General features: G+C 40.3%; 1 protein-coding gene across 2 annotated transcripts in view; it reads right to left on the bottom strand.

The window, feature by feature from the left end:
- Positions 1-215: 215 nt before the first annotated feature.
- Positions 216-27,433, bottom strand: part of SLC37A1 (solute carrier family 37 member 1) — a 48,026-nt gene continuing 20,808 nt past the window's right edge. For both annotated transcript variants that reach the window (XM_090061308.1, XM_090061318.1), the window contains exons 10-20: positions 24,167-24,250; positions 20,306-20,437; positions 17,737-17,827; positions 15,423-15,485; positions 12,967-13,052; positions 12,133-12,181; positions 9,509-9,582; positions 7,632-7,710; positions 6,428-6,525; positions 3,930-3,982; positions 216-3,363 (exon numbers count right to left, since the gene is read on the bottom strand). In XM_090061308.1, the coding sequence (XP_089917434.1) occupies positions 3,348-3,363; positions 3,930-3,982; positions 6,428-6,525; positions 7,632-7,710; positions 9,509-9,582; positions 12,133-12,181; positions 12,967-13,052; positions 15,423-15,485; positions 17,737-17,827; positions 20,306-20,437; positions 24,167-24,250 (825 nt within the window). In that variant the 3' untranslated portion in view covers positions 216-3,347. The remainder of the gene's footprint in view (positions 3,364-3,929; positions 3,983-6,427; positions 6,526-7,631; positions 7,711-9,508; positions 9,583-12,132; positions 12,182-12,966; positions 13,053-15,422; positions 15,486-17,736; positions 17,828-20,305; positions 20,438-24,166; positions 24,251-27,433) is intronic.

Here is a 27,433-nt window from a genome sequence, read left to right as displayed (position 1 = left end):
TCAAAGGGCAGGGGAATAACCATGTGCTCATTCAGGTGAGAAAGCCTGTGTGCCTGGAAGACAGATAAGAGTTGTTTTTCCTAAATAAACTATTTCCACAACTGTCTCTAGAAAGACAGACCCTCTCCCCAAGAGGATGCCTATCCCACACATGCACAAGATGGACAGCTTTTTCAGGAACAGATTAGAGGCAGAAAAGAGTCAACATGTCCCCCTTTAATAAAGAATTCAGCTTTTATTCAACACAATGTAAAAAACATTTTAACTCCCAAATAATTAGCATTAACAAAATGACACATTTCACACTAAGATATGAACCCTATTTTGCCCATTGCAGTTTTGCATTCCAGTGTGCATTTGCCAGCTGATTTGCTTCATCAGGTGAAGGCGCATTGACACCTGATGGTACCAAAACACACTGTTTGATTAGCACTCAGGGATTTTTAGGGCTGGTTTTAGGAGAGAAGCAATTTCACTCTTGTACTGCATATTTGCAACAGCAAAATAAAAGAACATTGGTGCCTAGTGACCTGCCCTTCAGACAAGTTGGTTATGGAAGTTAGATCCACTAGTTCAATTTTCTGCAGTGCAAAGTGACTGTAATTGCAAAGTATGGACACAGATTTTAAAGCTGGACTAAAGGTCCTCTGAAAAGTAAGAGCCTGATACTGCTGTTCTTAGGTAGGCAGAATTCCCATGGCAGACACGGCCCTTACAGATTGAGCAGCATTGAATTCCAGTGGCCAAAGCATTTTTTGTAGCCTGAAATTGAAATGATTACATTTCCTAGCACTTTAAGAAACAAACATCAGTCATGTTTCAGCCATTTTATTATTCTGCACAATATTTTGACTGTTAAATATGCCAGCTATCATTTTAATCTGTCCTTCCCGATTTACAGATGTGGATTCCCTAACTCAACCCCAAATAAAAGGTTGTAAGAAATTCTTAACATTCCACCTCTCAAGAAAACTGCACTTCATTTTTTAAAATGTGTGTCATCCTTCTAGAACATTAAACTCCTGAATCGAAAAGGACAGAGTGTTAGGTACCAGAAACCCAATTCCTCAGAGCAATCATGTTCATTAGTTCAAATCTAGGTCTTTATACTCCAAAGGCTTTTTAAAAAAATAAATAAAATCAGCTCCCAAGAAGAAAAACACCCCAAATTTGGAGTTCATTAAACATTGTTACAACAGTATATTTCTATTAATAAATACAATTAGAAACACCTAAGACAATAGCCTTAGCAATACAGCTTTAACAAACAACTTTGGAGATGCAGTGTCTAACAGTATAAAAGGTTGTGATAACCAGGACCCCAATCCTATAAAGACTAAGGCAAATGCTTAATTTTATGCACTGAGACCCCCATTACAAAAAATCAGTGGTACTATTGGGTATGGTATGTGTCAGGTTAAGCATTTCTATAAATCTTTGCAGGCCTGGTGGTGGTGTCTAGCATTCATCACACAAAGACTTTGGATGATGAATGCTAGAAAACTTTGTTTGACTGAAGCCTTTGGAGGTTCCTTATTGCAAGCAAACACTTTGATTCAGCAAAATAGTTAAGCACATGCTTAACTTTAAATATGTGCCAAGTTTCAGTTCAGTCAGTGGGATTTAAGCACCCGCTTATATACTTTGCTGAATCAAGGCCAAAATACAGAAACCCACACAATTGTTCTGTGTTCAAAAATGAGAAGGTCAAAGTTTGAACAATTCAGAACAACATCCCTCAAAGTACAAATATCGAGCTAAAACAACACAGAACCAGCAGTTGGTGGACAAAAAAAAGAGTGTATCAGTATGTTTTTGTAGGGTTATTTTAAGAAGTGGTATTTTGTCCACCAAGTCAAGTATATACAGTACTGTCTTGTTTTGCAAAGCTTAAAGCAAAACTCAGAACATTCAAAACATTATGGTTGCTTAAAAGTTTTAATAAATACATCTTTTAACAAACATAGAATGTGTCTATTTAACCATTGCATTCAATCTGTATCAATGCCTCCTTTACAGAAACTCTGTATTTTGTTGCATCTTAGTATGTTCCCTAGAAACATGTTCTCTCTCAGAAGGAGAGAAACTGTCAGATGAAAAAAAAACCAACCTGTATGTTAAGAAAACACAAACAACTGCACTTTCAGGATAACATGTGCCATGACATTTCCTTTGATACCACATCCCAGATTACTTTTACCATACACACACACGTGCAATACATGCAATGAACATGAACCACCGGCCTCTCTCTGAGCATGTTTTTGGTGCTCTGATTAAAGGCCTGATCCTGTACTAAGCTGTCTTCAGGAAGATCCTTATGTCCGCATGCACCCCACTAGTGGTGTGGTAGGTGCCTGCACTGAAATTTTTGTGAAGTCAGGGTCAAAGTCAGCCTATTTTTGTTCAACCCTCAAAAATTAATGCTAAAGCTTCCATTACCAGTGAGACAAGATATTATCCTTTGCTACCCCAGAGTGGCCTAGACAAGCAATAAAATAGCAAACATGTAGTTTGTCCACCCAGCTTATAATAGCATTATGAGACCCTTGTAGGAAATGCTGAGCTCTAATAAGCTTCTTTGCTAGTTGAGCCTTCTTTTCAGACAATCCCAATCGGGCAATAATATCTAGCCAGAGGTCAGTAGAGGCACCCAACTTAGTACTTAGGTGTAAGTTTCATTATGTCACACACAAAATAGCTGAATGTTGCCTTTGGGATCCTACTGTACAGGATTAAGTTAGTGATGAAGTTAAACCATAGCAATATGGTCTGGCTCTGGTATTATTCTGTTGAACAGTTTCAGAATATTGAATAGCAGTGAATTGTAGCCAGCTGGAAAATTCACATATAGTATTAGGATCTTCTCTTAAGAGATGACATGAAGGAAACTTTGATCACTGATGTTTTGTTAACAATACTGGCAGAGTCCACTGCTGGAGTAGCTGAAGAGCTTATTTTCTTCACGCTCTGTTCTCAAATCTCCTTGTTTTTTGATCAAAAACGCAGTTTAAATGTTTAATTGAAATATCCTATCCAAATGAATCCAAAGGCACTTGGTATTTCTTTCTGGCTCAGTTAAGGCATACTTGTAGCAGCTTCCTAAAGCTTCTGTCTCTTTCTAGTTCATAAGACAGTCAACATGCTGAGGTATTGATGCATGTGCAAAAAAGAAAAAACTTCACCAGAAATTCAACTAGTGAATTTCTAAATTGTCTTCTGGCAAGAGTACAAAATCCTTCATGAAAACAATCTCTTAAATATTGAATAAGTTATTCTGAAAAGTCTTTGAGGGAGGAGTTCTGATCACTCGCACAGACCTTATTCCAAGTCCAAGATATCATTACTCAGTGTTCTTTAAACCTGTGAAAGCACAGCAAGCAAAACAGAAGAGCTTAATAACTTCCATATCCTGTATGCATTCTTTGTTATATACCTTTTCTATTCCATGCCTCATCTTCTTATAATTATGGAGGGAGGATTGCACCTTATTTTACTTACACAAGTGTAAAAGGAATTCAGTTCCACTGATTTAGTGGAATTTCTCCAAATGTACATTAGTTTAGACTCAGAATAACCCTTTTTACCCAGAGGTCTTGTGGAATGAAAAAGTATAATTTGCTACTATTAAAAACTCTCAAAGAACTTAGTCTACCAGCTCAAGGGTAAAAAACTGAGATGGGTACGTCTTTTGAAGAAAGCTGTCACGTGCCTTTTAGGAGTCTAATGTTCCCTGCTAGTTTTATAAAATCAATAGAGAAAAAAAATCATCATGATTAAAAAAAAGTAGTGGTGTTGCTATTTGGGGGTAAAAGGTAGGTTGGGACACATGAACATAAGGAATCCATTATTTCTGGAATAAGAGGGAAGCAAGCTAAAAATAAACATAGTAAAATATTTAATGATCATTAAACACCAGTAATACTTACAAGGTATGATCCATTCTACATCTGAGCTCCTTCCGTATAAGACGGACTAAGAACTGCATAAAAATAAACTCGCATTAAAACTCTGCCTAGATGCACCACGGAGTTATGTTTCAGTTTAAAATGCACACTGTCATTCTCTAACTTTTACATTTAATATGTTATTGCAGTTTGAACAACTAAAAAACCTCACTGTACTTATGGATAATTAGTATATCACTGGAAAATGATTTTGCACCATTAATGGCAAGGTGATGCATACAAGCCTGCTGGTACTGGTCAGGCTTAGAACCAACGGATACATTTCAAAACAGAACAGATTTACAAAAATCCTCCTTTTTGACAAAACTGGAAAATGAAAAAGCTAGCTGTAGTTTCCTGGCCACACACTATTTTTCTCCCCCATTCTCTCCTCTGCCTCTTCCCGACTGTCTCTGTGGCAAAATGAAAAAAAGAACTTCAGCAAACCAAACCACAAGGTAAGGAAAGAAAACAACAAAAACCTAACCCAAAGGTGGCAAAGCCTTTTTAATTAACATGTCAAACAACTTGTTGTTGTTCTTCTACACCTGGGATAAGAAATCCCTTGGAAATCCTCAGTGAAGTTCCCATTTGTAGCATGAATCATTTTAAAGTGCTAGTACGGTTCACAAAAAACCAGCAGAGGGAGTCCAAGACTTAAATTAAAATGGTAGTGTATCAACAGTGCTCCAAGATTCACATTTCTGGGCATGATTGAGCAAAACTGTTTGGTATGAGAATAGCTTGATTTGTATGACAATTTGCACAAGTAAAATTTCCAAGTACTTTGGTGTTTTCAGAACCAGGTCCTTTATAGTTTCTGCCTTCTGAACAGTGATTTGTATGCACAACATGGGCATGCACAGCCACGCTAAGAGCCAAATGCAAACTTTCATGATCTCTGGCTGTTAACCAGGTTACCTAGTTATAAGCATGTTTAAAAAAGTGACATCTGATTTACGAAGGTGTGGGCGGACATCAGCTGCCCAAGTGCTGCAGGGCTTTAATGGATTTTGAGGGTCTAACCTGCTCATGGGACATTTGGAAAAAGAGTCACATCTTAACTACAAGGGCTTGAAAAGCTTTACTGGCAAGAGGGAGAAAAAACAAACCAGTAAGTATGAGCAACAGGATTTATCAGGCTGACAGGGAAATTACCTAGTAGACAGGAGAAATTCCTGCAGCACCAGTAATGGCTCTGTAAACAACTTTTTATAGTGCTTTATAACACACACATTTACTTGACAAAGCATGGCAGTTAGGAAGCAGCAGTTTCATTCTGCCTTAGAAAGTCACACTTATCTCCTCCATCTGTCCATGGCATGGGACAGTTAAAAGGGAAGGCAAATCTTTCAGCGTACAATAAAAGTAGGTTTTAGGTCACAATAGAGTATTCATAGGAGCTCTTGTCAGTTATTAACTAGCATATCCATTTTATTGATTTGATCTCCAGAGGTCTCAGTGGGACAACTTTATAATGTGGATTAAGATAAAACAAACCTCAGAGGAGGAACCTGCATTTCCTTGGATGCCACTGAAGTCATTTAACTCTTCCAAGGTATCTGGTTCTGTCATTGAGCAGCTCAGACCGGAGGGGCCAGGCTGAATGGAGCATCTCACACTGCTGACCCCTAAGGGAATCCCTTCTATTGAGGATTCACAAAGGGTTAGTAAGTGAAAGTTCACTGGACCTCTGTGTAGTAGGTCAGCATTGTTGCTCCAGCACTCTGGCAGAGCAGGAAATGGAGTCATAAAGATAAAACACCTAGGAGCTTTGTGGCAAAACCTGAAACAGAATCTACAAGTCAAGTTCTGCAGATATAATATCACTGATTTCAATGGAACTACATGCCAGCAAGTCACTTGTTCCCAGATCTCGACACCTTGTTTTGTGCTTTACAGAATGGAAGGCAAAGAAAGAGAAATCAGAGCAGACCCTACTCCTCTGATTATCCCATCCACTACCTTTTTCTTAAGTCAAATAAGTGAAAGAAGTGCTGAAAGCAAGGCACAACTGGACAGTGTGTGGTTAGCTCCTGAGTTTCCTTACCCTGACAGTATGGATGCTGAGGCAATGCAGTAAACATTTGCTACTACTTCAGCAAATTGGCTTTGCTGCTTCACTGTTAACTTGTAACAAAGTAAATCAAAAGAATTCTTCTCTAGACCAAACCGAGTGGTCCTCCCAGATTTATATGTGAATTTTTGCTTGCAATACTGTTCACTAAAACTCCTCTAAAGCGCTGTTATATACACACATCATCCAGAAACCAAAGTGTACTAAAGACAAACTATGCTTTTGAATTAAAATTTAAGAGGATTCCGAAATTGTCATCTTTACGCCTCAGTTGTAAAAAATCCTCTGCATTTGAATGGAAACACAGTCCTCTGAAACGGATTCAGCAAATGGCATTAAATTGAGGAAATGAGCATTTTCATACAAATAGCTTGATACAAAAGTAACATAGACAGTGACTCACCAGTAAGGCACACGCATCTGCCACCATGAGCATGTAAAATACATTGTTCCAGCCAGAAGGAGAAATGAGACCAGCTAACAGAGGTCCTAGAGCAGCACCTGCAATACAGGATGGATATACTAGCTTGTTAAAATTGATGTGATATAAAAAAGTTACTACCAGATATTCTACATTTAGGTATTTTATTCATTTTCTGTCCTGGCTTCTCTAGAAAGCAAATCCCATATTGACAGCTATTTGTAGGAGAATGCGTGAAGGGTGGATAAGTTATTATACAGTATGGCTTCATACTGTTCCTATGACAGCGCAGCAAAAAACTGTCCCAAGACTTGAATAGCTGGCTAAGGTATACGGGTGTCTGCAGACATGTAGGGATGCTGCTCTGACGCACTATAATTACAACGCGTCAGAGCAGACTTAATTAATCGAGTCTTTTGGAGTGTGCTAATTAGTGTGGCTCCAACTGCCTCCAACAGCCTCCACGTCTTGTGTATTCAGCATCCCCACCTTTCAAAATGGTGGCAGGGGCATTTTAACTAAAAAGCTTATCAAATGAACTTGAGTTAAAGTGCCCCTGCTGGCATTTTGAAGTGGTGGGACACTGAATACACGAGACGCTCTTAGAGCCGTGTTAATCAAAACGCTGCCCCGCAACCCTCAGAGCAAGTGTAAAGATGCCCTATATGGAAGGATTCCCCATAGCAGGAGGAATTCCCAGGTGGTGCAGGTTCACCATGTTGACTCCAACACCATCCCCACCCAACTATTGCTATAACCAAGACATCACTGATTTTTCAAGGCTAAGACAGTTCCTTGACAGCTGGCATACACTGGGCCAGGTACCAGTCTGTGGCCAGGTCTGTCCCATATTTGAGGCATCATAAAGAATGCTTAAGGCTGCCTTTGCACAGCTCCCCACTTGCAAAGCTGGAGTGGGTAAGGTGGAAAGGATCCAGCTTGACACACAGTCCATGTGAATCTTGCAGCTCGGCTGCTTTAGAAAAAGCCTCTTTCTACTTGTATAACCTGAACATTTCTTATCCCCATGTCACTGGGACAAGTGCTGGGTTCCATAATTCTGCTGGTGTAGTCCCCTTTCAGAGCTGATCCATCCTCTTATTCAGCAACTAGGTCTTTTGGTTAACCTCTGCAGTCACTGTAACCTCCTATAGTCAAGACCAACAGCTTCAGAACACCGACTTACCTACAGAACCAGTTCCATCGATGATAGCTGTCACTGTGGACAGGGCTCTTGCATTCCCTTTCAGACTTTTGTGGGTGCCCTGCAGTGACAAACAATCAGTATGTAACCATTTACATCTGCTTTATGCTTCTGTTCTTACAATGACAAAGTAAACATTAGCATTTACTTAAGGAAGCAGCCTTAAATAATTAGGGCAAGACCTTTTTATCATTGGTTACACCACCCGTATGACCCATCTCTACTGTTTATACTCTTCTCATTTATCTTAAGCACATTCCTTATTATAAAATAACTGTCTGTGCTGCTTACACATGGTACATGCAGAACAGAAAGCATTTCCCACTGGTGATTTGCTCAGAAGCTACAAGGTTATTGCAGCCATTGTTCCCCTGGTCAAGAAGGCACTGTGGAACAGAAAAAAGTCACAAGCTGGACGTGCAACACTAACAAAGCTACAGCACTGGAATAATTTAAAAAGCCCATTTAGAGGATTACAGAGCCAAAGGCATTAAGAGGAAGTGGTTGTAAAGGCCACTTTATATACTCTATTACTAAATAAGCATTGCAAAGTGAGGCTAACAATGACAGGAATAATTTTATAACAAGGCACAAATGGAACCTGGATGGTTCAGATGGCTGATAATAGGACAGGGGCCTTTTCGTTTCCAGGGGACCATGTAGAATTCAGTTTAGGTTACCAGTGGCCTGAAGTCTCATTCATAATAGAGGGCTGTTTGGCAATATGTGAGAAAATCAATTCAGTCCAGCTGCTGGAACACAGGTATCCACATCATCAGATCCTGCATCCTAGTTAATAGCCTCTTTGCAATGACTGACAACTGAATGGATATGAAGGGTAAACTTCCTTCTCAAGCTTAAAGATGGTTTGTTTAGAATAGATCCCCAAAGAGGCCAGGGGTAGATTTTAAGTTCTGCTGCCTGTCCTGTATCTACAGGGCTATATACATTCAGCATATTTCAAAACCATAATTTGTACGTATCATAAAAAAGCAACATTGAAGACAAGATACCAGGGTGAGGTTTTCATGGAGGATTTATTACATCTCAGCCTGAGACCTTGTGTGGTATATGCAATAGGAATATTGGGTGGGGCATAAGCTGACTTGGATAAAGTACAAGGGTGGATGGAGGCAGATATAAGGGTTGGAGCCAGGCATGGTGCTCCAAGCCCTGGGATGAACACCACAAGCTCATTTTGCACCCTCTTTCCCTTACTCTCAAGGGTGCAATTAAAATAGGTAAGCCATGGGTAGAGTATGTGCTTTTCTCATTCATGCTGGGTGGTGACCTCCTAGATCCACTCTTTGGTTTCTGCTACTAGGCCAGGCTAATCTGCAGGCCAGGGCCACTCACGAGCATTAATATAGGATGGAGCTTACTGATGCTCCCTGTCCTGTACATTGCTCCTTGCCTTCTACTTAAGCACGTGCTGTCACTGTGGAGGATCAATCCCTCACTGCTTATTTTTTAGTCTTCCTAGCAGCGATTCTCAACCAGCGTGATGCAGCACGAGTGCCATGAGATCTGTTTAAGAGTCCCATGCACCATTAGTGTAGTTAGGTGTGCAAAAGCTTACATACAATTCACGAGATGAACCCAAGGATTTCAAATAGATACTCACAGAGTTAAAAACATTCTGACCTGTCGTGGTGTTCCTGAGCTCTCTGCAACAGAAGAACTGCTCTATTTTTTTTTTGTAGTAAAAAGTAAGCAAAAGCTAAGACCTGGCATTTTCCAAGGTGTGTCTTAAGTCTAACAAGGTTGGGAACCACTGTTTCATAGAAACAGGTTTCCCCACTTCATGCAGGCACATGAATGGAGCTGCCGGCTAACCATGAAACAAAGAGCAAACTCACCAAGTCAGCCGAGACTGCGGTTGTAATCAGTGCGTAGGGGCCATTCACTAGGGCTCCACTGATGAGTAGCATGACTGCGGGGAGGCAGGGAAAGAATACTGAATAAACTTGAGTGTTTTGGAAATCAGTGCTAACTATGGCAATGTGTGAGGATTTAAACTCAGAGCACTTAGCGTAAATTACATTTACTGAAGGAATATATAGTAATTATGAGATTATGCCTAATAGCATGTACAATTCTGATTCAGAATCTTTAAGAAGGCTTCCAAGAAAGCAAGGGTAAAGTTGTCCACCTACTAATGGATAGATTTAAGCACAAAGAGGGGACTTCTCCAAGCAAAGCTATAAAAAAAGAGTCTTGCCCATCCCCAAACCCTCATTTGTTACAGAAGGTAAGCAAGGAGCATCCCTGGATCTGCTGGTGTAGTGCTTAACAAAACGGAGCCCTAACACTTTGCAAGGGCTTTGGGTACCTTGGCCACAAAAGTACAACTCTGCCAGCACTGACACTTCAACACCTTTTTTTTTTTTTGTAATTCATAGGAGACCTCCAACAAATTCTGTATAGTCAAGCAGAAGGCAAGGCAGGGTGGCACCTTAGAGACCAACTTAGAGGCATGAGCTTTCATAGGCAACAACCTACTTTGCCAGATTCTATGATTTTATGTATATTTAAGCTATGTTCTGAATTGGGTCCCTTTTAAAAGACATGAGTGGCATATGGTATGACGTACAAGGGTCTATTTAACCATCTCTGACATTTGACGAAAGGAACATAGCAGACCTTTGCCAAGTATTAGGTGTTCACTAAAGGGTGTCCGCCATGCCCCCTTTCACTCATTTCCCAACTACACCATTTCCCAACTACACCAAGGACAACAAAAAGTCCTTCTTCAGATATGTGGAAGGCAAAAAAAGAATAAAGATAGGATTGGGCCCCTGGATCAAACTAGGCAGTTGACATCTGATACCCAAGAAAAGGCCAATCTCCTAAATGACTTTTTCACATCAGATTTTCACCCTTCCAAAGGGATTGCACTGTCAGAAAGGATACAAACCAGCCTGGGAGTGGGGGCCAGGCCCAAAATTGATGTGGATCAGGTGAAGGAACACCTTGAGAATCTAGACAGTCACAATTCGCAGGCCCTGGCAGAATGCACCTGAGAGTCAAGGAGCTGGCAGACATCATTGTAACTCCTCCCCCCCCCCCCGGCAAAGATATTTGAAAATTTATGGCACTCGGGCGAGGTCCCAGAAGACTGGAAAAGAGCCACCATGGTCCCTATCTTCAAGAAAGGGAGGAGGGATGACTCAGGGAATTAGACCAACCAGTTTGACATCCTTCCTTGAAAAAAATCCTAGAGAAAATTGTCAGGGGATCCATCAACACCAGACTAACAGAAGGCAAGCTTCTGAAGGCCAGCCAACATGGCTTTGTGACTGGCAGGTCTTGCCTGACCAATCTCATCTCCTATGACCAGGTGACACGAGTCCCGGACAAGGGAGATGACATGGATGTTATATATCTGGATTTCAAGAAAGCCTTTGACCTAGTTCCCCACAATGTCCTTATGGCTAAGCTAGGGAACTGTGGCCTTGATCATCTTATGGTCCAATGGCTAGGTAACTGGCTATGGGGTTGGACCCAAAGAGTACTAGCTGATGGGACCAAATCAGCATGGCACAGGGTGAGGAGCGGAGTCCCTCAAGGCTCGGTACTTGGGCAGGTAGTCTTTAACGTCTTTATTAACGATCTGGAGTCAGGAGTCAGATGCAAACTGGCAAAGTTCACAGATGACACCAAATTATGGAGGAGGGCAGTCACACCACAGGACAGGCTGGGGATAAAGGCTGACTTGGACACGTTCTCAGGGTGGGATGACCAAAACCAGATGGCCTTCAATGTTGAGAAGAGTAAGGTGCTTCACCTAGGTAGGAAGAACCCTCAGCACACTTACAGGCTCGGCAGTGCTACACTTGCTAGCACCATGACCGAAAGAGACTTGGGGGTCCTGATTGACCACAAGATGAATATGAGTCACCAATGCAATGCTGTGGCTGGCAAAGCAAACCAAACTCTGGTGTGCATCTCAAGCAAACCCAGGGAGGTCATCCTCTCGCTGTACTCAGCCATGGTGAGGCCGCAGGTAAAGTTCTGCATCCAGTTTTGGGCCCCCCACTTCAAGAGGGATGTGAAAAAGCTTGAGAGAGCCACTTGTATAATTCAAGGCCTGCAGGGCAGGCCGTACGAGGAGAAGCTGAGGGATTTGGGACTCTTTAGTCTGGAGAAGAGAAGGCTCAGGGGGGACTTGGTGGCAGCCTACAGTTACATAAGAGGGGTATATCAGGACCTGTTCACCAGAGCCAAGTTTACTGCAGTATTTTTCCCCTGTGGCCTCCCACGGAAGTACTGAAATGCTTTCACCTAACCTTTCTCTGGGTGGCTTATGTCTATTAAAACTAGGAAACACATATCCGACTGACTGAAATGCAAGCTGCAAGTATTCAGCACCTCTCAAAAGCCAGGTCATTATCATCTACCTCAGAAATACCAATCTGAATGGAATTGAAGTAAAAAAGATAAACTGAATTAAGAACAGGCAAAAAATAATTTAAATACTCACCTATGGTGGCCTCGAGGCCCATTTTACTGACTGCAGAGAACATGTACAACTAGTGGGTATGAAAGAGCAAACAGCAGCAGTTAGAACAGCAGATTCAGGCTTGACTGATCTTTTACTTTTCCTAACACGAATCAGGAGTAACTTCAATGATGCTGAACAATAGGGAGTAACTTCAATGATGCTGAACAATAGGCAGTTGAGACTCCTTAGTCTTCACAGAACTGCAGGTTTTCATAAGACACTTCAAAATCACACCGAGAAAGCCAGTTGTCTGTTATGCAAAGTTATTAGGTTTGTTATTCTGGCTGCTTCATTTTCCCATGCATCCCCTATCATATAAAACTCTCAAAGACAAGAGATAGCTGATGTGATCAACTGTTTTAACCAGTCAGGTTGCTCACTTCAGCATAAGACACAATACTGTTGATATTCATACAGTTCAGTCTATGCTAAAAAGCATGCACTGCCTGTCTGCAGCAGATAGCTTTCAAACATTAGCTCAGGGATTTTAATGATTTGATGGCTGTTTTAAACAAAATAAAATAAAATAAAAGAAGGTAAACTGCCAGGCACTGTCTGATTACGAGCTGCAAAACTGAGTAATAGGAGTTCAGTAGAAAGATAGCTGAAAGTGATAATTTTTCATGGAGTCCTGAAATAGACATTGTACCATTTTTTAAAGTTAAAGCCCTCCCAACCCTCTGTATTTGCTCTTGCTGGAGTGACTTTTTTAGAAGCTCTTGAGAACAGGAGCTTTTAGTGGAAATGCTGGCAGAACTAAAACTACAGCGGCACGAAAGAAGACAAGAGTATAATAAAGAGGACATCTCTTACTGTGGGTGCGGCTAGGAATAACATCATGCCACAGGTCGAAGCCCTTTTTTCCAATCTATCTGAAATGATGCCTGCCAAAATTCCACCTGAGAGAGAGACATTACAGAGCAAGAATTTTATGCACCAAACTTGAACAAAGCTTATGAAGTACTTGCCTAAAATCAGGGCAAATCATTTAAAAGTAGACTTATACACCAATGGAGTAGAGGAATGAAAACACAGTTCATATTAGTAGCAGCCTTAATATTATCTATGCCAAAATTAATCAAATATTTTAGCTTCATTGCTCTTTTTTTGTTTTTTGTTTTATTCTGAGACCTTCTAAACACCCACAAGGATATAAAGGGAGGAAACACTTAGATGTCACTATACTGATAGTCATGGATGAGAATTAGACTTCACTGTGGCATCAGGAACCCATCTATATCCAATCAGCCTCTTGTAATGCACAAATAATGAAGGCCTCCACCTCTTCTAGAGGAGGAATATATCAGGTCTCACACCAGAATCCTCCATATCCCATCCAATTTCAAATGTAAGATTCAGAGCATATCCCACTACATATGTTAAGCTACAAACTACTTGCTAGTTATATCAGAAGTTGCCTAGTGTCAGCTTTCAGTTTAATACTGGATACAGGCTTGACTATCTGGAAGGGAGCAGAGCAGGGATTGAGTCTTCTCTTATTGCCTTGCTCACCTCTTCCCCCCACCCCCAGCCCCTCTGCCATTTGTCTGAAACCACCTATTGACTCTTTGTTTATGCATATTAGGTGTTCTCTTGGAAATGCACCCTCTTTATGCCATGTGTGTACAGTGGCTAACACTGTGGTGCCCTCATCCATGACTAGAGCACCTAGGTGTTACTGCAATGCAGAAAGATGGGTTCATTTGTTTCTGATCCAAAACAAAATAAAACTCAGGAAATGGCAGCCTGGTGTCAAGGGAAGAAGAGACCCAGGGCTCAATGTCCTGGCCAGCATGTCCTCCAGATACAAATACTTTTGAAGAGTTCTCTCCTATTTCATTTGACCCCATCATTATTGTAATAATTAATCCATCACTTTTACTGTCATTCTTTTATGTTCCCAGATCAACCAGCTCTACTGCCCTCAACACCCTACCCCTTTCCTTCCAAAGGAAACCTAAGCCCAGTATATTTTCTGGCTGTATTTGCCCTGCTCATCCATAATGTACCTTGTCCAGCTCTACAATTACTTCTGAGGCTTTGATTTGCACCTTAGCAAGATCCATGCTTAGACTACTGGACAAAAATCACTTTCCTTCCTTCAGTGCCATCCATATGGGTTTTCAGTTGTGTGTGTGTTGAGGGGTGGGGAAGAGTAAAACTTCACCTACAGAGAGCCCAAAAGGTAAGGAATAGTGCAGGTGAAATTCCAGGCCAGGCTGGAGCCATGGCTGCTAAACCTTGCCATCACATGAACAGCATGAGCCACTGGCCTGCGTAACTCTGGATCCAGCCACACCTCCTCAGCTCACCCCTGTTGCTGTCTTCTGCTGAACTGGCAGAGGCCCCTTAGGTGACAGGTTAGAAGTACATAGGAAACCCAGAGGTCAAACTACTTGAGCATCTCCAAAGTGGAACTGAATGGAAGCCCTCATTCCACTGACTTGTACCACCGTTATGCTGACTGAGAAGGTCCTTAGCATGAAATACAAACATACCATATTTTTTCACATACAGCTTTTTTTCTCCCCTGGAAAAAAACAGCTGCTGGAAACTGAGTGCACAGAATATGCAAGAAATACAGTAAGAGCATTTTGTGCCTTACCAGGCAAAAGCACAAGAATCTGCATGCACCTCACAGGGCACAGAACAATGAACAGGCTCCATCACTGCTGCTACTCTGTAATTTACTGCAAGAAAGAACTTTTTTCTTTATTCTGCCTGCATACTGTATTCTGGGACATATTGTATGTGAGAAAATATAGCAGCAGAGTATTATAGTAATGGAATTTTTAATTTAACATCATCTCCTCAAACTCTAGAGATTTTAAACACAAAGGCCTGAAGCTGACAACAATGCTTCTTAGAGGTTAAAGGAAAAATCTAGTCTCTGCACCTTTCCAACTGTGGAAGGCCTCCAGCAACAGAACTGGCATCATTCTAATAAGCAAGTGCATGCATAGGATAGTTGTCTGAAGAGGAAGGCATGAGGTGACAAAAAGGACAGGAGAGGGCTATGGGGCAGCACCAGAGCAGTCTAAGGGCAGTCTAAGGGCTGTGGATTCATTCCTCCAGCCCATGTACTCAGGCTGGGGAGGTGGCAAATGGATTTTGCCCTGAGGGTCCAATCCTACTTAGATTCATATTTTGCCATAATTTTTAGTGGACCAAGACCAAAGCCTGATTTCATAGTGAAAAAGTAAAATCTAGTAGCCGTGTGCTACACATTGTCTTAGATGAGTCAGATTTAAAATCAAAAGTTAACTTACCAAAGATTCCCCCCACATCAAACAGTGTAGAAAGATCTCCAGCTCTTTTGGCATCAAGGTGCTCTAAGAAGAAAAGCAAAATACAGCTGATTAAAACTGCTGTTCTCATGGTATTCAAAAGGACACATAAATTCCACTATACAGACAGCTGTTGTACCAGTATAATATCGGTTGGGTGTTATTTTTTTTTATTTCAACCAGTACCACCATATCAGAACTATTACTGTATCACTAGATAGTTATACTAGGACAAAGGGACCTTTTACTGCTACTGGTATATTACCACTGCAACTGTGTCTGGTATACCAGCTCATGTTTGGTAGTCAGTCACTTATTTGTTCCGATCCAACTCCCACTGAAGTCAAAGGGAATATTTCTATTGTCCTCAATAGGAATCAGGTTCTCTTTGCTAAGCCAAATTAATGTACTCCTTAAAAATACTGGATTGAAAAGAGACATTAATTTTTGATTGAAAATTGTCAACAAATAACACTCCAAAAGCCAAACATTTGCAGTAATGAGTCTAGCTATCTTTCTCTCTGTAAGTGTGCACATTACATGGCTTTTTCTTTCACATCACCACTCACTTATAAAAGACTACTAAATCATTTTTTTTTGTTATAAACTGTAATACTGTATCTAATGTAATTTGAACTGACTGCTTTCACAAAGTCCATTACCACAGAAGTATTTGTAACATGGAGGACAGGCTATGCCTCCTGGAGACATTCCATCTGATTCTCTGCTGGTAGCTGCTGGTGGTATAAATCAGTGGTTCTCAACCTTTTTCCTTCTGGGACCCATTTGCAAAGATCCATGGCTTGTCTTGACCCACAGACCCTTGCTTTCCCGGGGCCATGCTGGTGTCCTTCATTCCCAACCCACAGTCCTGTCCCCTCTTCCTGCTTGGGCCAGAGCCTGGCAGATGCGGCAGCATCTGGGCTCATGAGGGCAGCAGTGAAGCAAGTCCAGCCCTGGCACGGGCTGGAAGCAGGAGGCGGCGAGGCCTGTGCCACCCCAACCTGCCTTGGGCTAGGCCAGCCAGGTCATAGTCCCTCCTACCCCCTGAGCAGCATCTCCCAACTGCCCTGGCCCTGCGAGCATGGGCACTGGCCCCAGTGCTGCCAGCCCAGCCACTAAGCTTTCCCCTACTCCCTTCCCTGCACTAGAAGAAGCAGGTGTCGTCCCACGGCCCCTCTACCCTGCCGCAGCTTGCAACCCTTTAAAATATTCTTGCCACCCACTTTTGGGTCATGATCCACAGGCTGAGAAACGCTGGTATGAATGATAGTCACAGCTTCTTTATGTGGCAGCAGATTTTAAAAGCCATAAGATAGGCACTGGAAAATAAACTTCTTGGGCAAGAAGCACTTTTAATATTGGTCAGCAAGCAAATAAACAGTAAACCAGCATCCCCAGTCTTTGGGCTGCTTCAGGATATAAAAGCATTATTTTATATGTGTTATTACTATGGTGTTTTTTAATGGAATATTCTGACTTAGAGCAAAAGCGACATCACTAAGACTTGAAACTTTCAGGGATAAACTATATTCATATTTTCGTAGTGGTTATTTCATATCACTTGGTAAATGTCACTGGGTGCATCTGCACAAGACACTATGCCACCATAATGATAGCTATGGTAACATAGCTCATTGCTATGGCAATGTAGTGTCGGCAGACATGAACCGTGATGCTGCTGCTACTATATGAGTGTTTACCGTGCAGTCATTTAGTACTTGCTTTAGCTACTTGTAAACTAAAAGCAAGTAGTAAATGACTGCACAGTAACTACAGGTACTGCACAGTCCCGGCACCACACAGGTCTTTTCCAATCCAACCCTACTACACACTACCTTGTTGCTACTGCACAGTAACGGCAGCATCAAGGTTTGTGCCTGCTGATGCTATGTCGCTGTAGTGACAAGCTATGTCACTGCAGCTCATCACTATGGCGTCTCAGCATCTTGTATAGACATGCCCAGTGACATGTACCAAGTGATAGGAAATAACCACCGCAAAAATATTAATATAGTTTATCCCTGGAAGTTGCAAATCTTAGTGATGTAGCTTTGTTTCCGAGTGTCAAAATATTTCATTAAAAAAATACTGTAATACTAAGTGACTGCAGTAACAACATGGCCACTGAGGTGTACAATTAATGAGCCAGCTGAGGTGTACACTTAACTGTAGTCTTTAACTTGCATTACTGTATCAGCAACCCTGGCAATATGTTTATTCTTATTTAATCAAGTTCACCAAACTGAAGAACAATTTTTAACCAAACATTTGTTTCTTTTACATTGATACTTACCTACATTTGTGATATAGAGAGGAAGCCAGAAAAGGAAAGTGTAACTGACCAATTTAGCAAATAACAAACACAGGGAAAATTCTATGACTCCCTACAAGAAGAAAAAGCAGCAAGGTTAGTACCTAAACAGTCACTGTTGCGTTGCTTGGTTTATATGCTAAACAACAAGAGTATAAAATCTCTAAGTGACATCTTAAACCTCTCTCTCAGCAATTCCTTAGGGGATTCTTCCTCTAGGAGTATGAACCTTATGCTCAAAGCAGACTGCAGTATTCCACTTGTGTCTCTCTCAGTAACTCTCCGAAATTAACCACAGAGAGAATGTTAATAGCAAAAGACAGTGTTCATAACCACTTTGGAGAGCCCCTAATTTTATTCATACATTTTCCTGGATCTTCCTGGATATACCAAGATAGGTATTTGTATTGCAGTAGCTTAAGGTGGTGTCCCCCCATTGACCTAAACAGCCAGTATGCTACATGGGGTCAGCAAAGCCAAACAGAGACAAATTTAGGTTTCAGCTTCCCCAAAGTCCCATAATGTTAACACCAGAGATTTTGGTGAAGTGTGGTCTCTAGATAAAAATCAGTGAGTTCACAACCCCTTACAAATCGGAGGATTATTTTACCCCATTCCATCTACTGATAATTATGTGTAAGACTTAGCTATTACTGTACAGATGATGTGCATTTTACCACTAAATAACCTACTCCAGTTTCTTCTCCCTGCACTGTTTGCCTTTCTCTGACTGTTGTATGAAATTTCAATCCATCCTTGGAGATTTTTAAGATCCAGCAAGACAAAGCCTTTACTGGGATGATATTGTTGGGGATGGTCCTGCTTTGAGCAGTGTGTTAGACTAGATGTCCTCCTGAGGTCCCTTCCAACCCTCATTTTCTATGATTTCACTAGGCTGCCACAGTGCTACTCCCACAGGGATCATTCTGTGCTGTTGGACTAATACACATACCAATACCTACTTTGCTCCATCTAACATACTATTCTTTTTTACAAGTTAGTGCCAAATGAAGTATATGAGAGGTATCAAGATTCAAGAAGTCAGTAGCAGCAGATTTTAGGCATTTTAACCTATTATCTAAAGATCAAAATCTTTTCCCCCACATCATCTCCACTAGGACTTCATTTAAATGTGTGTGGGCTCAGAGAGATTGCTCTTGAATTGAAATAAACTTCACTTCTTTCTTTTCAGATTGCTGTGTAAAGAAATTGAGCTGCATGACACTTCTCAATGTAAACCATAAAAGAACACTCTAAAATTAAGAGTTTTTGAAAATGACAATTATCATAATGTATGAGACTTTGGGTGAAGCCATCTTCTGAAGAGACAATGCCACTTTTGACAATAGTCCAAATTATATTGTGCTGTAGAAAAGCACAATCAAACTTGTTTTGGAGAGTGGTGGTTTGCTTGGACCAGGACTGAATACAACCCACTGCTTTTATGGAAACTGTCAATAGGCAACTTGGAAGGTGTTTCACTCATATTTTAGCTACTATAAAATTCGAAGTGAAATTGTTGAACTTGTAGTTTGAATGCCTCATACCCTTACTGGGCCAGGTTCCTCATCCAAACTACATCTCCCACAATACATCATGGTCCTAGGACTCCACTGATGTACTGTGACAGGTCAGTCATAGGAGACTGCAGTGGATCATACCAGACATAGTTCACCTTTGGAGACCTGGCCCACAGAAGAGCAGGAAAGCACAAGGAATGCGCTGAGGCCTGACAGCAGGCAGATGCAGAAACAACTAAAAATATTCTGATTTTGCTTGATAAACTGCCATACACACCTTCAGGTGGAACCGGTCGCCATTAAAACCATTTTGTTTAGGGTTTTTCATCAAAAAGAAAAAAAAGAGAATTTTATGACAGAACTTGGTCATTTTCATAAGGACAAGTTTAATCCCTGTGGAAGCTACATTTTCAGTTGCAAACACATTTTAGCAGAAATTTCTTCATCAGCTCTACTTAGAATTAGTCTCTTACCCTAGATTTCAAGGAGAAAAGGGGCATTATGTGCCTGTTAGAAAATTGGCTCCATGCACTTCATTTTTCCCCCAGTTGCTGCTTCTACCCCACACCTGTCCCCAACAACTCACAGTTCATTACCTGACCTGTCACTTATCTTCCGTCACATGTTGATACAGCTTCACACAATTAATAATGTCAACAAATTTCTGTGCCAATTCTGTACTGTGCAAGTGCATGTTTTACAAGTTCAAATCACCCAGGAGCAAGTTTAACTTGCATGTTGGTTTTTCTGGCTGTACGAAAATTATAAGCTATAATCAATGTATTTTTGCAGTGTTCACCTTGAAGCTAAAGGTATTCCCTTTCTGTATTCACTCCACCTCTGATAACAACTCCCACTTCGTCACACCAAAACACTAGGCTTCTCAACATTCAGACAAATCTTAAGGCACCTGAATAGTACACCAGTTTCTAGATAGGAAAACCAGTCTCATCCATTCTCCATTTCAAAAAAATGAATTCTGTAAGCCAAAAGCCAAGTCTCTGTGGAATAAGAATAATTCCTGTACTTACAGGTATTCGCAAGGCACCAAGGAAGCTTATAGGTGATGTTCCAGTTCTATTTTCTTCACTGACTGGCATGTTAATGTTCAGTGACGTTGCACAGTTTTCATTGTCAGAAAGTAACTGCTGCATCTCTGGTGCCTGCAATTTCCCCCATCATCAGCACACCCAAAAGACAAAAATTAACATGCATATTTTAAACCACCAAGGTATTAGTCTTCATTTTTACTTGTACAGGAGACAATATGCGGATTTTGAAATCCCTTCTACTTGGAGGGTTATGCAATATTGTCAGTAACCATTATTGTTTAAGGCTGCTTTTACTTATGAAATCAAGTCACTGCCTGCATTGTGAGTTTATTTCAAGCGAAACAGTTACATCAGCATTTACCTTGCATAGAACTGTAAATTCTGATCTATTTCACTTATAATTCAAAGGTGCAAACCAAATTTGAATGCTGGGTGTTTGAACTACTGCAACTTACAACTTCTTGCAGTACTTGTGCATTATATTGTATGTTATCTGGATTCCATGTACATGTTAAACTTGGTTTCCAAATTTTTGTTCCTTGTATCTTCAAATTCAACAGTATAAAGAGGCCTGTATAAAGTGTACCTAGTTTTAAGAGTCTCACAAGTTAATTTTGTTTCTCACCTCATTTTCAGTCCTAATCCTTCATGCAGTTTCACCTTTGAATGAGCAGAACTTAAAACCTTTGTTGAAGAACTGGATTCTAATTGCTTTCCTTACACTGAGCAGTACGTGGCTCTACACTCCATTGACTCTGGCAGGACTACTTAAAAAGTAAAAGACTACTTAACATGAGCAGGACATTCCAGTCTAGCTTTGGGGGTATGAAGTCACTGATTTCATTTAAAGACCACATTTCACTAAAATCTCTGGTGTTAACATTATGGGACTTTGGGGAAGCTGAAACCTGAATTCAAGTTTCAGGACTCGCATCTATTTCTGAAGACAGAAGTGTTGATTTTAAAACTGTCGGTGGATATCAGTACTGCTTTGCCAAATGGTAAAAATAAAATATAGGATTGGTTGCTGTTGCAACTTACAGTTCTACCAGCAACTTGGGAATCAGAAGGGAAAGATTCTGATTAACATTAAAACAAAGCGACATGGAAGCAGATATTACAGATGAACACAATTGGATATTTTATCAAATGATTTTTAAGTCTTCTCAACAGTCAACAATTGATTCAGCTTTAATTTTGAGTAACCATAACTTCTTTGATGCTTCATAATTATTTTGACATTTGCAATTCAAACCAGCAATGCCAACCACAAATCAAAACCAAAAACAGGTCACGTCTCTCCCAGCTTTGTGTGGGCAAACTTCCCATTGATTTCAGCGTGAGTTTTGCTTGACTGAAGATGAAGGAAACCCCCCCAGGATTTGTAAACACAATAAACCCAACTGGAATGGGCTGAGTAAATGCTGCTCATTTCTCAAACAATAATTTTAAATACATAAAAGCACAGAGATTAGAATTTTGAAGTGGAATTACCAGCACACACATAAGTAGCTTATTTTAGAAATTCATGTCGGAGATATTCATCAGTAATATGGGATTCAGTGCTGGACGTGGCTGGATGAAAAAAAAAAGCAATTTGGCCTTGACAGGGATAATGCTGTTTAGCTTTGTCCTCTTGTCAGAAGGAGTAACTAGACATATGGTACACGTCTGAGCTACGGGGAAGGATTCATTATTGCTCAATTCCATATAATTTAAGAAGCCAACCTGACATGACAGGCAACACAGGGAGGTATTCAGGTCATGCACCTAGAATACAGTTTGCTTTCAATCATCACTTGCACTCAGTACTTGCTTTCTTTTTATAGTATGTAGAATGGTCAGCTAAGAATCAGAAAGAGCTGCCAGCCTGCCATGCTAGGAATAGGCCAGTTCAAAACTGCTGAACATCTGCTGTTTGTATAGGCACAAAAGTTAAACAGTGATAATCAGCTCAACATAGCTAAAAGATGCCCACTGTAAAAATAAGCAATCACACTCAATTCTCCTTTAACAGGAGCAAGATTACCACTTCTTGCTCAGAGGCGAAAGTGTGGGGTCATAAAAGCAAGAGCAGTGGATACCTTTAAGCCTTGCTATTTCCTTGTATTCCACACAAGTACAGCCCAGAGAAGGAGTATGCTATCTGATAAGGTATGGCAGCGAGGGCTCCCATGCTACCTTGTCAGTGCCCCTCTCATGTTCACAAAGAAGTCCCTCTCAGGGTAGGCAGACAGAGTCTTTGCCAATTCAGCTGATTTCGTCTCTCTGCAGAAACTGAACAGCAAGGGTAATCAGTGAAAGTTGCAACTAGTGGTGGAACAGCAATTTACAGCCAGTAAGTTGGAAGTTTTATTTAGCGTTTTTGTGCTCAGGAATTGTCCAACCCCCCCCCCAACAAACAAACAAACAAACAAACCAACCACGAAAAAGCCCCTAGCCACTGACACACACGTTTTCATCCATTGTTTAAAAAGTATTCACTGAATAGCGCTGGCAAATCATTTCTGGGTCATAGATTGTACTCAAGTAGTTTGTTGTGGGCACTGAATAAATCTAGGTGAGTGGTTTGGTTAGTTTGACTGAACATAAAGATAATGGAGGAGAGCTGGTCAAAATTTGGTGTGGAAAGTTTTAATGACTACCCACTTAGTTTCATCATAAAAGATTTCAAAATGTCCACCGCAAGGAGTGACGCAACAAAAGCGTTAGATTCAAACCAACGTTTGTAAATGATTTTTTTAAACTTAAAAATGGGATTCCTATGAATAAACTCCAACCGATTAAAATTCAGTTTCTTCCCTTGGATATTCCTTCAAATGAATTCACTTGCCACATAAACAGCAGGGTGAACACAATGGAAGTACATGAGCTTGGACTTTTTTTTTTTTGCAAGAAATAGAGACTGAACCCCCTCTATTCCAAACAGACTGCATCATCACCCTTCTGCTTACAAAGCTGCTTGAAGCCAACTCAAGTTTAACAGTTTTTTGAACATACAAAAAAGTGGTTAACACAGTCCAAAGCAAAGTATCACTGTGTAAACACTGTGGCTTTCAGGGCTTACTTTCTGCTGGTCAGTTAGCAAATGCTGTGTCCTAATTTGGTAAACTATGCTCATTCCCAACTAGTAGACATTCAGTTTACATGCTACGGTCCTACCCAAATCCCTTCACCTAATATCCAGCATTACCTCTGGACAGGTTCAGGTGTAGTGCAATTCACTAGGCCAACATAAATCCCGTCTGCTGCTCAGTAAGGGTCTGAGCCATGCTCTTAGAAATCAATGGATAGACTCCTATTGGCATTAGTGACTTTGAACCATGAAGAAAACTGATTAATATGAGTGGGGGAAACAGCTTCTCTTTTACTTGCTGATTTAAAAAGAAAATCAATTAACTTCTCTCAGGATCAGTATATTTGATAAACAAAAAGATCTAAAGAGAAAGGTAGAGTTGTGTTCTGTTTCTGTGTGCCCTGTGCTGTGTAGCACATTACTCTGTTCAGCAGTTTTATTTCCCTAATGAAATTATTACTGTAAAATGGGTCACAGATACAAATTTTTCACCTAAAATTCTCCTAAAAAGGGGGAATTTTCAATGCAGGTTTTTCAGTTTCTGCTCATCCCTTGATTATTGGGCATTTTGCTCAGAGAGAACCCTTGGAGCAATGCAACTTGCTTTAGAGAAATTTGCAGTGTTTATATATTTATCTTCTTCTATGAGCTGTTTAGCTGGCTGGAATATTGAAGTGCTAAATCCCTTTTTATTGTGAAGACTCTATTTGATCTTTGAAAAAAATGCTGCACTGGTAACTTAATAAAGTTTTGTTTAACTTTACCTGAGATTGGCTAGTTTCCTTAGTACTTAGGTTTGGTTTCTGGACTCTGAATCTATTTGTACCATTCATGCAAGTCCTTGAGCTCTGGGGGGAAAAAAAGACGACAAAAAACCATGATTTTTTAAACTACTACTTTAGAAAAAGTTATTAATGCTAACTTCAAGCATTAGACCTTACATTATCATACCAGAGATGTTCATTTTTCATTACAAAGATGCATGCCCAAATGAAAGTCTTCCTATTTGATCACTGTGCATTCTAGTACTTTGAATTCATATGGAGCTGTGTGAGACGTGATCAGCAGAAAATGTGACTGAGAAGCCATCTTTTTATAGTTTCATTGCGATATATATAGAGAAGTGCAGGGTGTGCAGCCTGTGAACTCATTTCTCCTAATGGCTTAAATATCCCCCCCACCACACACACAACTGCTGAACACCGATCTACATTTTGTAACAATACTTGGTCATAATTAGGCTTCCTGACTGGCAGGTATAGATACAAACTGATCAGTTTGGAAAAACCTTCTTCCCCTTTCCTCACACACAACCCTTCCCCATCCACTGAAGCAGTGAAGATAAAGGTTTCTGACATTGTCTTATACCCACTTTACCTTCCAGTGCCCTGGAAAGGAGCATGAGGGTGGTAGCTGTGGTGTAGTTTTAAGAGTAGCCTCATCAGGGATCTGACTCTGCTTCCTTTCATGGGGGATTTCTGGGCCCCAACTTAAACAGGACAAAGTATTTGATTTCTGAACAAACAGCTTTTCCTTTGCATGTACAACTGCAGTACAAATTCAGTGGTTACTGTGCGTTTATTTTGTACTTGTATAAGCAAGTACTAAATAAACGCGCAGTAGCTGGAGTTACTGCATAGTGCCAGCAAACGTTTTTTCAGAGACACTACTGCACAGCAACCTAATACGTAACACTGCTTTTGCCATGAGATGCTACTGCACAGTAATATCAGGCTACTGTGCGGTCAGCATCTCAGGTAGATGAGCCCACTGAAACTGTATTTCTGGAAAAACACCACTATACAACCCTTTGTCTAGAAGGATTTGCCACTGCATTTAATCCAACCAACTGAATTTATTGGTTGGATTAAATGCAAAACTTGAATATGTATTCACAGGCTGCTAATGAGAACCTTGATCCATGTTCATTTGGGCATAACTTTACATAAGGATCATGGGGAGTCACTGTGCACTTCTAAGTGGTGAGATATTTATTTGTAAGAAGATTCAATATACTCAATGCCACGTTAAATGTGTACAGTCAGAAAAGACTGGTCTGTCCATATCTGAAATCTTAATGGAAGGTAAGGTATCAGGCAGCTTTTGCTTAAAAGAAAGTATATAGTTATGTTTTGATTATTCTTTAGAAGAAGCATTATTTATTTACTGCATCAGTTCGGCAGAGCAGAAAATTTATAAGAGGTGACTCAAGCTGCATTTACACATAATCCAAAATGAGAGAGTGCAGTCCTGAGTGTCTAGAATACAAGTAGTTTTCCTGCATGAAAAAGAGGGTTCGACAAAATACAGATTCTTAGAAATACTCATTGTTGGAAAATAAATTTAACTTTTTGTCTCCTTGGGCAGACAAAATCTATTATTCGGGGAAAAGCTGGCTGTATCTTTTTCCAGTGGCTCAGCACATGCACCCTGCCCCCCAATGACTTTTTCATTCAATTGTCATAAACAAGATTTACTCTGGTAAAGCGGAAATGTATGGAGATGATGGCTAGACTGATGCAGCATGTTTAATGATCAGACTTTATCTTCTGAAGAGAAGAAAGAAGATTCAGCCTCATATCTTCTAGATGTAGAAGCATTTTAGCACAGGAGTTTAAGAGGACCAATTTTCCTAGAGAACAGCAAAGCCATATAAAAAGATCCTTAGACTATAAAAAGATAGTTGCAGCATGTTCATGAATATTGATCAGTTATGACTACAGCTTATGTTACAAGGGAAGTGAAAGAGAGATTAGAAGCAATACTAATATTTAAAAAGCTACTAAAATGTGCACAGGCTGCTGTACATTTCTTTTCTTATTACAAATACCATTAAATCTGCTCTCTGGCAGTCTGCTTTATTGTTCTTTCAACTCTCATTTATTTCATTGGTTGCTATAATATTTGTATTTCTAACTCTGTTTATACTATTTTTTTAAATTAATATTATTCATTGGTTTAACTTCCAAAATAAAATCTGTAGTGAACAGAGAATGCAAATAAGCCAAAATGAACAGGAGTCGAGGATGCTTAATACCTAACAGACATATTTTAAATGCACGGTTTTCATCCAATCCTAATGACACAATGCCATTTACGAGGATTTAGCCCCCAAAATTGAGATTTGCCTATTTCTGGGGGAAGTCCAAGAGAAAAAATGTGTTTTCAAGTCATCTACGCGATCTGCAAACGAGAATCTCTGGGGGTGGGAGAAAGAGAAGGACACTTTGTGCTCTGGAGAGCAAGGTTTCCAGGGAAACAGTAGGTCAAGTGCGTCACCAGACAATGAGGTTGGATGTGGGGTAGTGATCTTGTTGATATCCGTGAGAAGATTAAGTCAAAGGACATTTTTGTGGGGAACGGTAACTGCCAGAAAATAAACTTAAACAAAAAATGACAGATTTATGTTAAACATCAGAAGAGTTACAGCTGAAGGTAACTTGTTCAGGTCAACTTTTGGCAAGATATAATAGTGATTAACTGTGCAAAGCTCTTTGTTATATTTTCTAGTAATAGTGCACGGATATGAAATGTAATGCAATTAAGCACATGACTAATTCTGCATACATTTTCCTCTAAAGACACTGTACCCAACAGCTAGAATACTCAAATTATTTCTCAATCTACAGTAAAACATACAAATATGAAAAAGTGTCCTCCAGGTAGAAATTTATGAGATTCATGTAACCTCAATCAAGGATGAGATTACAGATGTATGCAAAAATGGAGAAGGAATTCCAACGGAAGATGCTTGTAGACACCTAATCTATTCCTGATAAAGCAAAACTTAAAATTACATTCCAAAGAGTGGTAATTAAAAGTGATAAGAAGCTTTATAATGGGCCTTTCACAGGTGGAGAGGCTGAAAAGATTAAGACTAGTTCATTTGGAAAGGAGAAGAGAAAGAAGAGGTGTCAATGTAAGACATGAAACATGCTACAGAAGCAATTAGTTACCCTAATTTTCTATGCAAGACCAGGAAGGCACTCAAAATTAGAGAGGCAACAGCTTTAAAACAGATGGGAAGGGGG

This window comes from Crocodylus siamensis, chromosome 1, assembly GCF_052110815.1.
Source record: "Crocodylus siamensis isolate JL-2025a chromosome 1, ASM5211081v1, whole genome shotgun sequence".
Lineage (NCBI taxonomy): Eukaryota > Metazoa > Chordata > Crocodylia > Crocodylidae > Crocodylus > Crocodylus siamensis.
This window is presented reverse-complemented; position numbering and strand designations above follow the sequence as displayed.